The sequence below is a fragment of the Podarcis bocagei genome (genome assembly GCF_964188305.1).
Source record: "Podarcis bocagei genome assembly, chromosome: 6".
Classification (NCBI taxonomy): Eukaryota; Metazoa; Chordata; class Lepidosauria; order Squamata; family Lacertidae; genus Podarcis; species Podarcis bocagei.
The window spans coordinates 86,111,809-86,123,985 of NC_138130.1; the positions used below are offsets into that span (position 1 = coordinate 86,111,809).

General features: G+C 44.1%; 1 protein-coding gene across 5 annotated transcripts in view; it reads left to right on the forward strand.

Annotated features, from left to right (window-relative positions):
• Window positions 1-12,177, forward strand: part of ALKBH8 (alkB homolog 8, tRNA methyltransferase) — a gene marked incomplete at its 5' end in the record, with an annotated part of 69,642 nt that overhangs the window by 18,587 nt on the left and 38,878 nt on the right. For all 5 annotated transcript variants that reach the window (XM_081197645.1, XM_081197644.1, XM_081197646.1 and 2 more), the window contains 4 exons: window positions 1,781-1,912; window positions 4,644-4,739; window positions 7,102-7,206; window positions 10,252-10,322. In XM_081197645.1, the coding sequence (XP_081053771.1) occupies window positions 1,781-1,912; window positions 4,644-4,739; window positions 7,102-7,206; window positions 10,252-10,322 (404 nt within the window). The remainder of the gene's footprint in view (window positions 1-1,780; window positions 1,913-4,643; window positions 4,740-7,101; window positions 7,207-10,251; window positions 10,323-12,177) is intronic.

Consider the following 12,177-nt stretch of genomic DNA (forward strand, 5'->3'; position numbering starts at 1 on the left):
TAAAAAAAGATTTGCCTTGAGAGAGCCTTTGAACTTTTTTTGTTGACCACCGGCATTACGATTGCCATTTTTAAGTTCGGAATAGAGTACAGTGGTACCTTGGAAGTTGAACAGAATCCGTTCCAGAATTCTGTTCGACTTCCAAAACATTCGGAAACCAAAGTGCGGCTTCTGATTGGCTGCAGAAAGTTCCTGCAGCCAATCGGAAGCCCCGTCGGACATTCGGCTTCCAAAAATAGTTCACAAACTGGAACACGCAGTTTGCAGAGTTCGGGAGCCAAAACGTTTGAGAACTAAGCTGTTCGAAAACCAAGGTTCGACTGTAGTTGCTTTGGAAGATGATAATCAGGCATCCACACAACAATGACCAGTCCTGCGAAGTTGATTTTGAAGAATCATTGCTTTGACACTGGTGATCTTTGCTTCTTCCAGTACACTGGCATTAGTTTGCCTGTCTTCCCAGGTGATGTAGGAAATTTTTCGGAGACACTGTTGATGGAATTTTTTGAGGAGTTGGAGATGGCGTTTATAAACACATAGTGTATATGCAACCCTAGTCCAAGATCCAAAGGAAGTAAATTTTGTGACTTTGAGCAACTGACCCTGTTCCCGTAGTGTTAAATGGCTTTTGAAACTCCCTTCAGCTGGGGAGGGGGCTGCTAAAAATGTCTAACTCGCTTCCACGCACCTTTGGGCTCAAAGATTTGTCGTTCTTTTGATCCTGGACGTAGCATTTAGACATGTCTTCTTTCCCCGCTCTGTATTCATCGCCTGTTGGCCACAAACAAACTCTCAATCCTCGTGAGAAGTCCTGGGAAGAGACAATCGAAGGCTGCTGACATCTCACCTGGAACAGCCGGGGGAAATGGTGACCTTTTCCTTTGACAAAGCAGTCAGGCGTTTGAATCTGAAAAGCAGCCGGGTTCTCTGGTCCTAAACAGAAGGGGGTTTGCGTGGCACAATGTGTGGGGACCAAGCCTGTGGCGCATGACTAGAAGGATTACTGTCTCCGATTAAGCTTGTTTTTGGCTTTATCGCTTAATTCACTAATGCGCTTTCTATAAGAGGTTTTCCAAGATCTTTCTAGTCAGGCAGGGGCTTGAGGTGAGCAGGTTTCCCCCTACATCTACTTCTTACAGCACCTTTCTGTCAGTATATTATATGCAATTCTCAACCATGGTTTGTTATTACAAGAAGAAGCCTAGTCTCTCTTCTGGGCTTGTGCAGCCCCTCTCACTGTTCCTGCTGCAAGGATGAGATTGGAAGCTTTCCCCTTTACCTTATAGAGGACACACCGGTTAGCATATTATTCAGACCCTAAACTGTGGTTAATCATAACTGTGTTTGGTGAAAGTAAGCCAGCTTTATAAACTGTGGTTTGAAGTTGCCCTGTTTCCACTTACCAAAATTAAGATTAACCACAGTTTGTCTGAGTGAGGATAATAAGGCAAGCTTCAGTTAACTAAAAATGGAAGTAAAGGCTTATAAACTACACCTGCTGGCTGCTTCAGAGGGGAATGAGGCAGCATGGAGGGGTAGGAGTGGGTAGCTAGGCTCTTTCTGGTAATATAAACAACGGTTTAGTGTTGCTTCCAGCCAAGCCCTATATTTAACTGCTTGGTCATTTTTGATGTTGCTACCTGCCTAGAGAGCATTTAAAAACTGGCAAATTTGAACATCACATCTAGATAATTACAGAACTTGGTTGTTCGAGAACTGTATGTCTATGCAGCTTGAAAGAACAGCATGGGGAGTTCTTCAATTTTTTTTATACTCCTAGTTCCTTGGGAGAACATGACACCTACAGCCTTGCCTCCTGGCCTGAAGATAATTGAGGAGTTGGTTTTGCCTGAGGAAGAAAAGGAACTTTTAGAAAGCATTGATTGGGCAGAGGATGAAGTCACCTCAACTGGTAAGTAATGCTTCCTAAGAATGGCTGTTATTTTGGATGACTGCCAATCACATATTTGCTCATTCTTTGAGGGGATTTTGTTGTTGTTATGGTAACGGGTTCAGCTCCCCAATTTTGGGGAATGAGGCCAGGGATTTGGAGCAAGAGAAATAACTTTCCTCAGAGCTATTCCCAGGTACTCCGCTTATGCCAGAAACACTGGTGCAAATGGGGCCTGTTGTGGCAGGACTTTCCTGGCCTGAGGAAATGCTGTTTCCCACATGAGATTCAGCCTCGGAAGTCCTAGTGGATCCACAGGTTCCTCCTGTCCCCATTGGAGCTAAGATCGTGAAAGTAGGCTTGGCCCTTTTAAATGAGGAGGCTCCTCATGCTAAAGGCAGAAGTACGGTAGTTACTCAGATAAAGCAGGTCCTCTTTGAGGCTGGCTGGTGATGAGCCAACATTTGAGGTTCTGCTATAATGGCAGTTCCAGCCTGAGTGCTGCATAGAGCTATCTTTCAGCATTTGGAGTGAAAGCACTCTGCAGAAGTAGAAAATAATAAAGCTTTGTTTCTTTCTGCTGGCTCCCTCACTGCGCGAAGCAAAGTTACAGGGAACTAAGCAGAGGGCCTTCTTGGTAGTGGCACCCTCCTTGTGGAACGTCCTCCCTTCAGATGTCAAGGAGATAAAGAACTACACAACTTTTAGAAGACATCTGAAGGCAGCCCTGTATCGGGAAGTTTTTAATGTTTGATATTTATTCTGTTTTTATATATGCTGTAAGCCACCCAGATGGGTGGGGTATAAATAAAATAATAATAATCAGTTAATGGAAATACTGTCTTGATAGGAAAGATTCTAATTCTATCCAACCAAGGTAAAGGTGTTTTGAGCCATGCTTGTTCTTAATCCATGGAATTTTGACAGTTGTATGTTCCCATCTTGCTAACTTTTTAGTCGACAGGCTGGGAATCCTCATCATTCCTAGCCATGATGGCCAGTTATCAGATATAATGGGGATATAGTCGAACGCATCAGAGTGTCAAATTCTTCCTTTTCTTGCTGTCATGGTTTTGGACTGAACAGTGCTGAAATTTGGGCTGGACAATGAATTATTTGCCTAAATACTTGCAAGTGCTGTGAGACAGGAACTGTGAAAATAAAGATGATTAATTGTTTTAAGGATTTGCATCATTCCATTCCAAGAAAATTCTGCTTGAGGTGTTTTACAGCAAAAGATAAACGTGGATATTAATCTTATCTGTGTAAGCTTCCTTAGTTATGGGTGGGGAACTTGAGTTTCCATGGTTCAAAATCTGGAATTGTTTTGGAAAACATTTCAGCCTTGGTGGTTTGATCAGTTTAGTTGCTTGCTCATGGTACTGGTTTATAACAAGCACCCTTGCCATCATCTACATAGACAACAGTGACTTAAGAGCTGGTTTGGAGGTTTAACTGCACTACAATAGACAGCAGATGTGAAGTTCACTGGTGCCACCTGCAACCTTTTTGATAAAGCGATGTGCAGATCTCTGGTACACACCTGAGACCAGACACACAGGCTTGAGGATTCATGAATTTGACCAAGTGACTCACTCTGTGCAGTGGAAGCGAATCTTTCATCTGTTGTTTGTGTATTCATTGCAGCAATTGCAGCATCCAAGTTGTCTCGAAGGCTGCTATTTATTTCCAATACCTCTTTATGTTATTTAACCGTAGTAAAAACAAAAACCATAGTAAGAACCAAAAAGCTTTTTGTGGGAAATTGTGTGTGTACACACACACACACACACACACACACACACAGTGGTACCTTGGGTTAAGTACTTAATTCGTTCCGGAGGTCTGTTCTTAACCTGAAACTGTTCTTAACCTGAAGCACCACTTTAGCTAATGGGGCCTCCTGCTGCCTCCGCACCGCCAGAGCACGATTTCTGTTCTCATCCTGAAGCAAAGTTCTTAACCTGAAGCACTATTTCTGGGTTAGCGGAGTCTGTAAGCTGAAGTATATGTAACCTCAGGAACCACTGTATATGTATAAATATGTGTGTGTGTGTGTGTGTGTGTGTGTGTGTGTGTGTATATATATATATATATATATATATATATATATAATGTTTTGTTTGGATTGTTGTAAGATGTGTGATTCCTGTTGTATATTTTGTTGCTTCTTCCACTTGTAAACTGCCTAGAAAGGCAGTGTGCAAATTAAAAGTGAATTGAAATGAAAATGACTCTAGTTGAAAAACAGGATTACTCAATAAAGTACAGTAGCACCTCGGCTTACATAGCCTTCTGGTTATGTAAACTTCATGTTACGAAAGTAGTAAACCCAGAAGTATCGAACCGGGTTTCTCCGCATGCGCAGAAGCGGTCTACCGCCGTGTGCGCATGCTCAGAACAGTGATCCTTCGGTTGCGGAAACCTTGGGATCTGGCTGGACCTCTGGAACGGATCCTGTTTGCTACCGGAGGTTCCACTGTACTTCACAAGCATTATCTAGTAATCTGTACAACAACCCTATAAAGTGATCTTGAAGGTGGGAGGGACTGAGGCTGAGAGAAAATGTGGATCATCACAGACCACAGAGTGAGTTGAGGGCGCAGGAAACTTTCAAACTCAGAACTTCCTGAATTTTGGCTTGGTCCTTAAGCCACTATGCAACAGCAGCTCAAAATATATATTGTGGTTATTTAATTTTTTCCTGCCCTTCCAAACATGGCTCTGTTTTTCTTCCTTTCCATTTTCGCAGCTCAGAAGTCTCTGAAACACAGGAGGGTAAAACATTTTGGATACGAGTTTCGATATGATAACAACAATGTTGATAGAGACAGACCCTTATCTGGAGGTGAGCATCCCAATGGAATGCCTGTTTTGTGTGTCTTCCGTTGAATAATCAATACAGTTTTCTTCACTGATTAGTAGTGGTTGCAATTCTGTATATGCTTACTGGGGGGTAACTGTTGTTGAAATCTGTGAAACTTGCTTCCAAGTATACAATAGAAATGGGCTTGCAGCGCAAGGCTTCCATTCACCTAGGTTGTAATCTTAAACATGCGGTTGACTCCCAGGTAAGTGGGTCTTAAAGGACTTTGGCCTAGATATGTGTTTGAATCAATTTCCTTTTAACATGTTTAGGGAAGAGTCCAGAAAATGCTTGACAATGAGTGGCTTTGAAAATCTGACATGCATATGAGATGCACAAAACCTGAAGAAGGTAGCAGGAGTTTTTGAAGACCAAAACATTTTGGAAGATCCAACATTACAGCTGGTACATTACAGCCTGGGAACGGCTTCGACTGGCTGCCTAACCAGATGAGGGTAGCCGATGTGTCTCAAATCCTCAGTGAGTTAGGGACTTCCCCTGCATGCGAAGACAGGATTGAGCAGGTGAGACCAATGGTGGGTCCAGTGGTCAAGAAAGCGGTTTCTGCATGTGCTGTAGAGGGAAGTGAGGGGCTGATGGGGCTCATCAACCTGGGAAGGTAGCCCATCTAGGAAAGAGAAAAGTCTGATCCTAAACCTCCACTGCCTTGCAATATATCTTCAGGAGAAGAAAGGGCTAAGGAGTAAAACCTACACTATCCAGAGTGGAGTGAGAGCTGGCCCATAAAGAAGGCTGATCGCCGAAGAATTGATGCTTTTGAATTATGGTGCTGGAGGAGACTCTTGAGAGTCCCATGGACTGCAAGAAGATCAAACCTCTCCATTCTGAAGGAAATCAGCCCTGAGTGCTCACTGGAAGGACAGATTGTGAAGCTGAGGCTCCAATACTTTGGCCACCTCATGAGAAGAGAAGACTCCCTGGAAAAGACCCTGATATTGGGAAAGATGGAGGGCACAAGGAGAAGGGGATGACAGAGGACGAGATGGTTGGACTGTGTTCTCGAAGCTACAAACATGAGTCTGACCAAACTGCGGGAGGCAGTGGAAGACAGGAGTGCCTGGTGTGTTCTGGTCCAGGGGGTCACGAAGAGTCGAACACGACTAAACAACAACATCCAGACTGGAGCTCTTAAGGTGGTTGGATGGCACCTTTCATGCCTCCATCTGGCAACTCCTGCAGCCAAGCTGGTGCCAAACGTATTGCTCTGATTTTCTTTAGACCACAACAGTGAGGCTGAGAGCGGGGTCTTGTCGTATGGGCAGCCCAAGACCTCCATGCACACTGCCCACGCTTGCGCCCCAGAGAGGTCACTTCGGTGCTGCTAATGCAGTAGTGTAACTTCACCCTCGGAGGCGCACTCCATTCCCTCTTGAGGCAGACGGATGCGAACAACTGCAGGAGGATGGAGTTGTTAGCGACTCCTAAGCACTTTCCCCTCACATTCTATTAGGAGACGAAAATTTTACTCACAGCAAGAAGTAGCCGTGCGAAGCCTGATCGTTTGCACATTAAGACAGTATACATTACAGTTCGCTTCATCCCTTTCCCTGCGCATCAGAATTAGCTCACTCCAAGCGAGAGGCACAGTAGGATAATCTCAAATTCATTAATTTGGCAAATAAATTCAAAGTTGCCTTCTCCAATGGGCACGCCAGTAAGCAAACTCGTGCTGTGATCCAGGGAACACTGCCCCCCTCCCACCCCAACTCATGCTTATAAAGATGCCGAGACCATTTAGTTGCAATTAGCCTGTTTCTAATTGCTTTATGCTGCTGGCGCATTTAAGAAACATGAAAACAGTCCCTGTGAAAATCCCAAGCTGCTTCCTTCTACAATAGCATCGAGTGTAATGTTTTCAGCTATGGAGCAGAAATGTGCAAGGTGAATAGCCATGCCTACATTTGTTTCATTATTACATTTATACCCTACTTTTCCTCCAAGGAGCTCAAAGCCACAGGCTTGTCATTCTCCCTCCTCCTCTTAACAGCACAACAGCCCTGTGAGGTAGAATTAGGCTGACAAATCGTGAGAGGCTTAAGGTCACTCAGTGAGCGTCATAGTTGTGCAGATTTAAACCTCTGTAGTCCTTGTCCAACGTTCTAGCTACAACGCCATAATGGCAAAAAACCCCAACACAACCCCATATAAATGTAACTGACATGTTTTCGTTTTTGTGGTGTATTCTGTATGAAGAATTTAAGAGTTGAAACTTCGCAGCTTTCCTAATTGTATGCTTTATTTGTTTTCTGATGTGGGAATGTTTTGTTGTGGATGAGGGAAAAGAGAGAAAACCTTCTGCTTTCATATTTTCTCACCGCCTCAGGTCTCCCAGATATCTGTAACAAGCTTCTTGCAAAATGGTTGAAGATGGGGCACATTAAGGAGAAACCTGATCAACTGACTATAAATCAGTATGAACCTGGACAGGGTATGTACACGTGTTGCACTAACATCTTTAACCTGACACAAACACCCCTTAATCAAAATGCCTTGGTAAATGCAGAAGTATTATTGGACATATGGGAGGTGTCAGTTCCTTGGGTATATGGGGCAAGCCCTCCAAGGTCTCCAGTTGATACCCAGTTGAAACTGAAGACCGCAGTCTTGCCTCTTGTTAGGAACATTGAAAGCTGTCTTATATTATCAAGTCCATTGGTTCATTTGGCTGGGCATCGTTGACAAAGTTGATTGGTAACAGCTTGTCAGAGTTTTAGGTAGGAGTCTTTTCCCAGCCCTTCTTAAAGATGGGGGAAGAAATTGATCTTTGTGTGTGTTTTGTTTAGGCAAACCTATCTAGACATGTTACTGTTAGTGCAAATAAAAATACCGTATTTTTCGATCTATAACACGCACCCAACCATAACACGCACATAGTTTTTAGAGGAGGAAAATCCGTAGGCATGCCACCCGTAGGCATTCCCTCCATAACACGCACAGACATTTCCCCTTACTTTCTAGGAGGAAAAAAGTGAGTGTTATGGTGCAAAAAATACGGTATATACAGTGGTACCTCGGGTTACATACGCTTCAGATTACAGACTCCGCTAACCCAGAAATAGTACCTCGGGTTAAGAACTTCACTTCAGGATGAGAACAGAAATTGTGCTCTGGCGGCATGGCGGCAGCGGGAGGCCCCATTGGCTAAAGTGGTACCTCAGGTTAAGAACAATTTCAGGTTAAGAACGGATCTCCAGAATGAATTAAGTTCTTAACCCGAGGTACCACTGTACAGTGGTGCCTCGCAAGACGAAAAGAATCCGTTCTGTGATTCTCTTCGTCTAGCGTTTTTTTCGTCTTGCGAAGCAAGCCCATTGACGGATTAGCGCTTTTAGCGGCTTTTAGCGGCTTATCTGCTGATCGGATCAGCTGATAAGCGGCTTAGCGGCTTAGAAAAAGGGGGGGGGGGAGGAAAAAAAACCAGCAGGAACTCGCAAGACATTGTCGTCTTGCGAAGCAAGCCCATAGGAAATTCGTTTTGCGAAGCACCTCCAAAACGGAAAACTCTTTCGTCTAGCGAGTTTTCCGTCTTGCGAGGCATTCGTCTTGCAGGGCACCACTGTAAAGGCAAATTCCTGGATGTTAACATCCAAGTTAAGAGCAAGTACTCTTTGTTGAGAGAACCCTGGCAGAGATTTAAAGTCACAATCTATGCAGCAAAGTAAAGCGTGGAAATATAGGCTGTTTGACATTTAAAATATGCTTTTCCAAGTGAGTGCTAAATTTTCCCTGTTCGCCCAGCACAGGAAAAGACCACACATTTGGTTAGTTAAAAATTGGTGTACTTACAAACCCTGCCAAGGTCAGGTTTATGTGCTTTCCTGTACATCAGCCAGAAAAGTTGCTCAGGTAGTAAAATTTCTCTGAGTTACAAAGTGGTTAAAGTTCTTGGATTATTGGTATAGGAACTCAAGAATGTCTGGTGAGAGCCATGCGGCTGAGCTGGAGCAACCAGTTTAAAGCTCTTCACACACACTGAGCATCTCAGGTAGACTGGGTACAACAATGGACTTGATTGCCTATTTCCTCCCAAGGTGAGAGGAAGGAAGGTGAGAGGAAGTGCTAAGCCCTAGCAGGACAGCTTACTCTCTGGCGTTAACCCCTTCATGCATTAATTGAACTTGAGCATGTTGGTTATATAAGGCTGGGTATCTTAGTTACAGGGACGTGGGTGGTGCTGTGGGTTAAACCACAGAGCCTAAGGCTTGCCGATCAGAAGGTCAGCATTTCGAATCCCCACAAAGGGGTGAGCTCCCGTTGCTCGGTCCCTGCTCCTGCCAACCTAGCAGTTCGAAAGCACGTCAAGTGCAAGTAGATAAATAGGTACCGCTCCGGCGGGAAGGTAAACGGCGTTTCTGTGTGCTGTTCTGGTTCGCCAGAAGCGGCTTAGTCATGCTGGCCACATGACCCAGAAGCTGAACGCCGGCTCCCTTGGCCACTAAAGCGAGATGAGCGCCGCAACCCCAGAGTTGGTCATGACTGGACCTAATGGTCAGGGGTCCCTTTACCTTTACCTTTATCTTAGTTACATGTGAGTGATCTCTTTTTTAGCTACTGTAGATTGTAATAAGCTTTCCAACCCCCCCCACCCGTTTTTATCAATAGTTTTAATGTATTATTATATATTTTTGTAAACCGCTTAGAGGTTCTCTTATAATCAAGCGGTATATTAATTTTGAGAGATATATGTAAGGATTGAACCTGGGACCTTTTGTATGCAAAATGTGTACTTTACTGCTGTGCAAAACCCCTCTCTCCTAAAACACCTAGTGATGCAAAACATATGAAATGATAGCATCATGCAGTGACTTGCCCTTCTCCCTACAACTTAAGCTTATAGTCGAGGAATGCATGGCTACAAGGCATCATATACAGTGGTACCTCGGGTTAAGTACTTAATTCGTTCCGGAGGTCCGTTCTTAACCTGAAACTGTTCTTAACCTGAAGCACCACTTTAGCTAATGGGGCCTCCTGCTGCCGCCGCGCCGCCGGAGCACGATTTCTGTTCTCATCCTGAAGCAAAGTTCTTAACCTGAGGTACTATTTCTGGGTTAGCGGAGTCTGTAACCTGAAGCGTATGTAACCTGAAGCGTATGTAACCTGAGGTACCACTGTACTACATTTTGCATCCCTTAGATAGGGAAATAGTAAGAGGAGTGACAGTGGTGCTGTGTTTGGTGCCAAATTTGCATTTGCTGTAAATTCTAGTCCTAGCCTAAGGCATCCATAGCACTTGTAACAAGATTTCTTTTTTCTTTGGCTTTTGTTGTTGTTAAATTTGATTTATTACCTGTCATAAACTGGGCTGGGCGGCTAGGAGTTACAGTCCAAAACTTCTGAAGGACACTAGGTGGAATGAGACTTCTGTAGAGAATGAGGGAAGTTTCTTGGCCTACAAGAGTAAGACTGATGGTGAGGAAAAGTTGAAAAATAGATTCTCACATGTACTGAACCACGGCTTTGTTTTATGTTGCAGGAATCCCTCCTCACATAGATACGCATTCTGCTTTTGAGGATGAAATCATAGCTCTAAGTTTAGGAGCTGAGGTAATTTGTATATCTTTTTCTGGGTTTTTTGAGTAGAGGCAAGTTGGGTTCCTCCCAGCCATGAGGGAGAATGAGGGGACTGCCTCAGGCAGCAGATGCTGAGGGATGGGGAGATGAAAAAAGTGTGTGTTTACTGTAGTTTTGCACCACAGCTGAACTGAGCCCAGTATGCAGTCTCCTTTGACAATACTGCCAAGCTTCCTTGTAGTGCACTCATGCCTTAACTTGCTTGGGGTGAGGAACTAAGCTCTGTGCCCTATCCAAGTTTTCAGTGTTGCTTTCAGGACAACAAAAGTATTTCTATGTTCTGAGCGCTTGTAATTTCATGTTATGGGGGAAAAAACCCTCCTAGTCTTAAAAATAAGTTGCCTAGAGGACTGAGACAGACTTGGCCATCTCTTTTCTTCACCCTGAAGCTATTTAGCTACACCTGTTGAATTTTAAAAAAAATATGAGATGAGGATTTCTTAGAAGTAGCTGTGCCGCCGGTGGAATTCTTGCAGGGAGCTTTGCCTGAAAATCCTTTGTGAATAAAAAATAATAATATTTAATCCCTCTGTTTCATAGGTTATTTTTGAGATGTACTGGCCTTGAAGTACTTTTGTCTGTCTTGGTCCGTCCTGATCCAGGAACTAATGGATGCTTCTTATCTTCCATTGTCAGTTATGAAAGCTGACATTGGTGTACAGAAGCCTTTTCTTAAGAAGAGACAACAAAAGCAGAGGCGGGGGGTTGAGCAGGACGGACACCTGTGCGTTTCCGAGATTGTGTTGTTCATATGCTGCAGCTAAGCTCTTTAAAGCAGAGTGCTCTAAATGAAGTGGGTCTGTCAGCTGATTGCGTTTTGCTGAAACCTTTAACAGGGGGTTCAAAACATGGGAAGCAGCGATTCTTCGTTCATCTAGCCCATTTATTATCTACACTGATCCTGTCGGCACTCTACAATACATTTTAAACAGTCACGGATTCTATCAAAAGAATCCTGGGATGTGTAGTTTGTTAAGGGTGCTGAGAGTTGTTAGGAGGCTAATAATAATAATAATAATAATAATAATAATAATAATAATAATAATTTATTATTTGTACCCTGCCCATCTGGCTGGGTTTCCCCAGCCACTCTGGGTGGCTTCCAAGAAAGATTAAAAATACATTAAAATGTCACACATTAAAAACTTCCCTAAACAGGGCTGCCTTCAGATGTCTTCTAAATGTCAGGTAGTTGTTTATCTCTTTGACATCTGATGGGAGGGTGTTCCACAGGGCGGGCGCCACTACCGAGAAGGCCCTCTGCCTGGTTCACTGTAGCTTTGCTTCTCGCAATGAGGGAACCTAGAGCCTTCACTGAGCTAGAATTTCCAGAATTCTCAGGGAAGAGGGATTGATTGTTAAAACACACTCAGAATTGTAGCTCCTCACAACTTTCAAGACTCTCAATAAACTGAAGTTCCCAGGGTTCTTTGGGGGGTAGCCATGACTCCTTAAAGGATTATGATACAGCTTTAGAGGTGTATTGCAGATGAGGCCTAGGTTCTCAGGCAGAGGCCTTTGCCATCACCTGACCCTTTCTTAACTGAAGATGCCAGGGATTAAGCCTGATGCACATGCACAGTTTGAGACTGCTTGGGAAACATCCGGGAGAGGATGAGCATTAGAGAGGGTGGAAGGCAGAGGCCTTTAGTCCTGGCAAGTGTTCCATAGGGCCAAGGCCTGCTGGGAAGTGTTGCTGAGTTGCATGCTGTTTCCTTGAATACAGAGTCAACTTCACTGACAACCGAGCCCTGTGTCTTTCATGTTGACCCGTGTCTGACTCCAAGCCCTGACAGGAGTGTTTCCTGCCTGAAACCCCAGAGAGTGG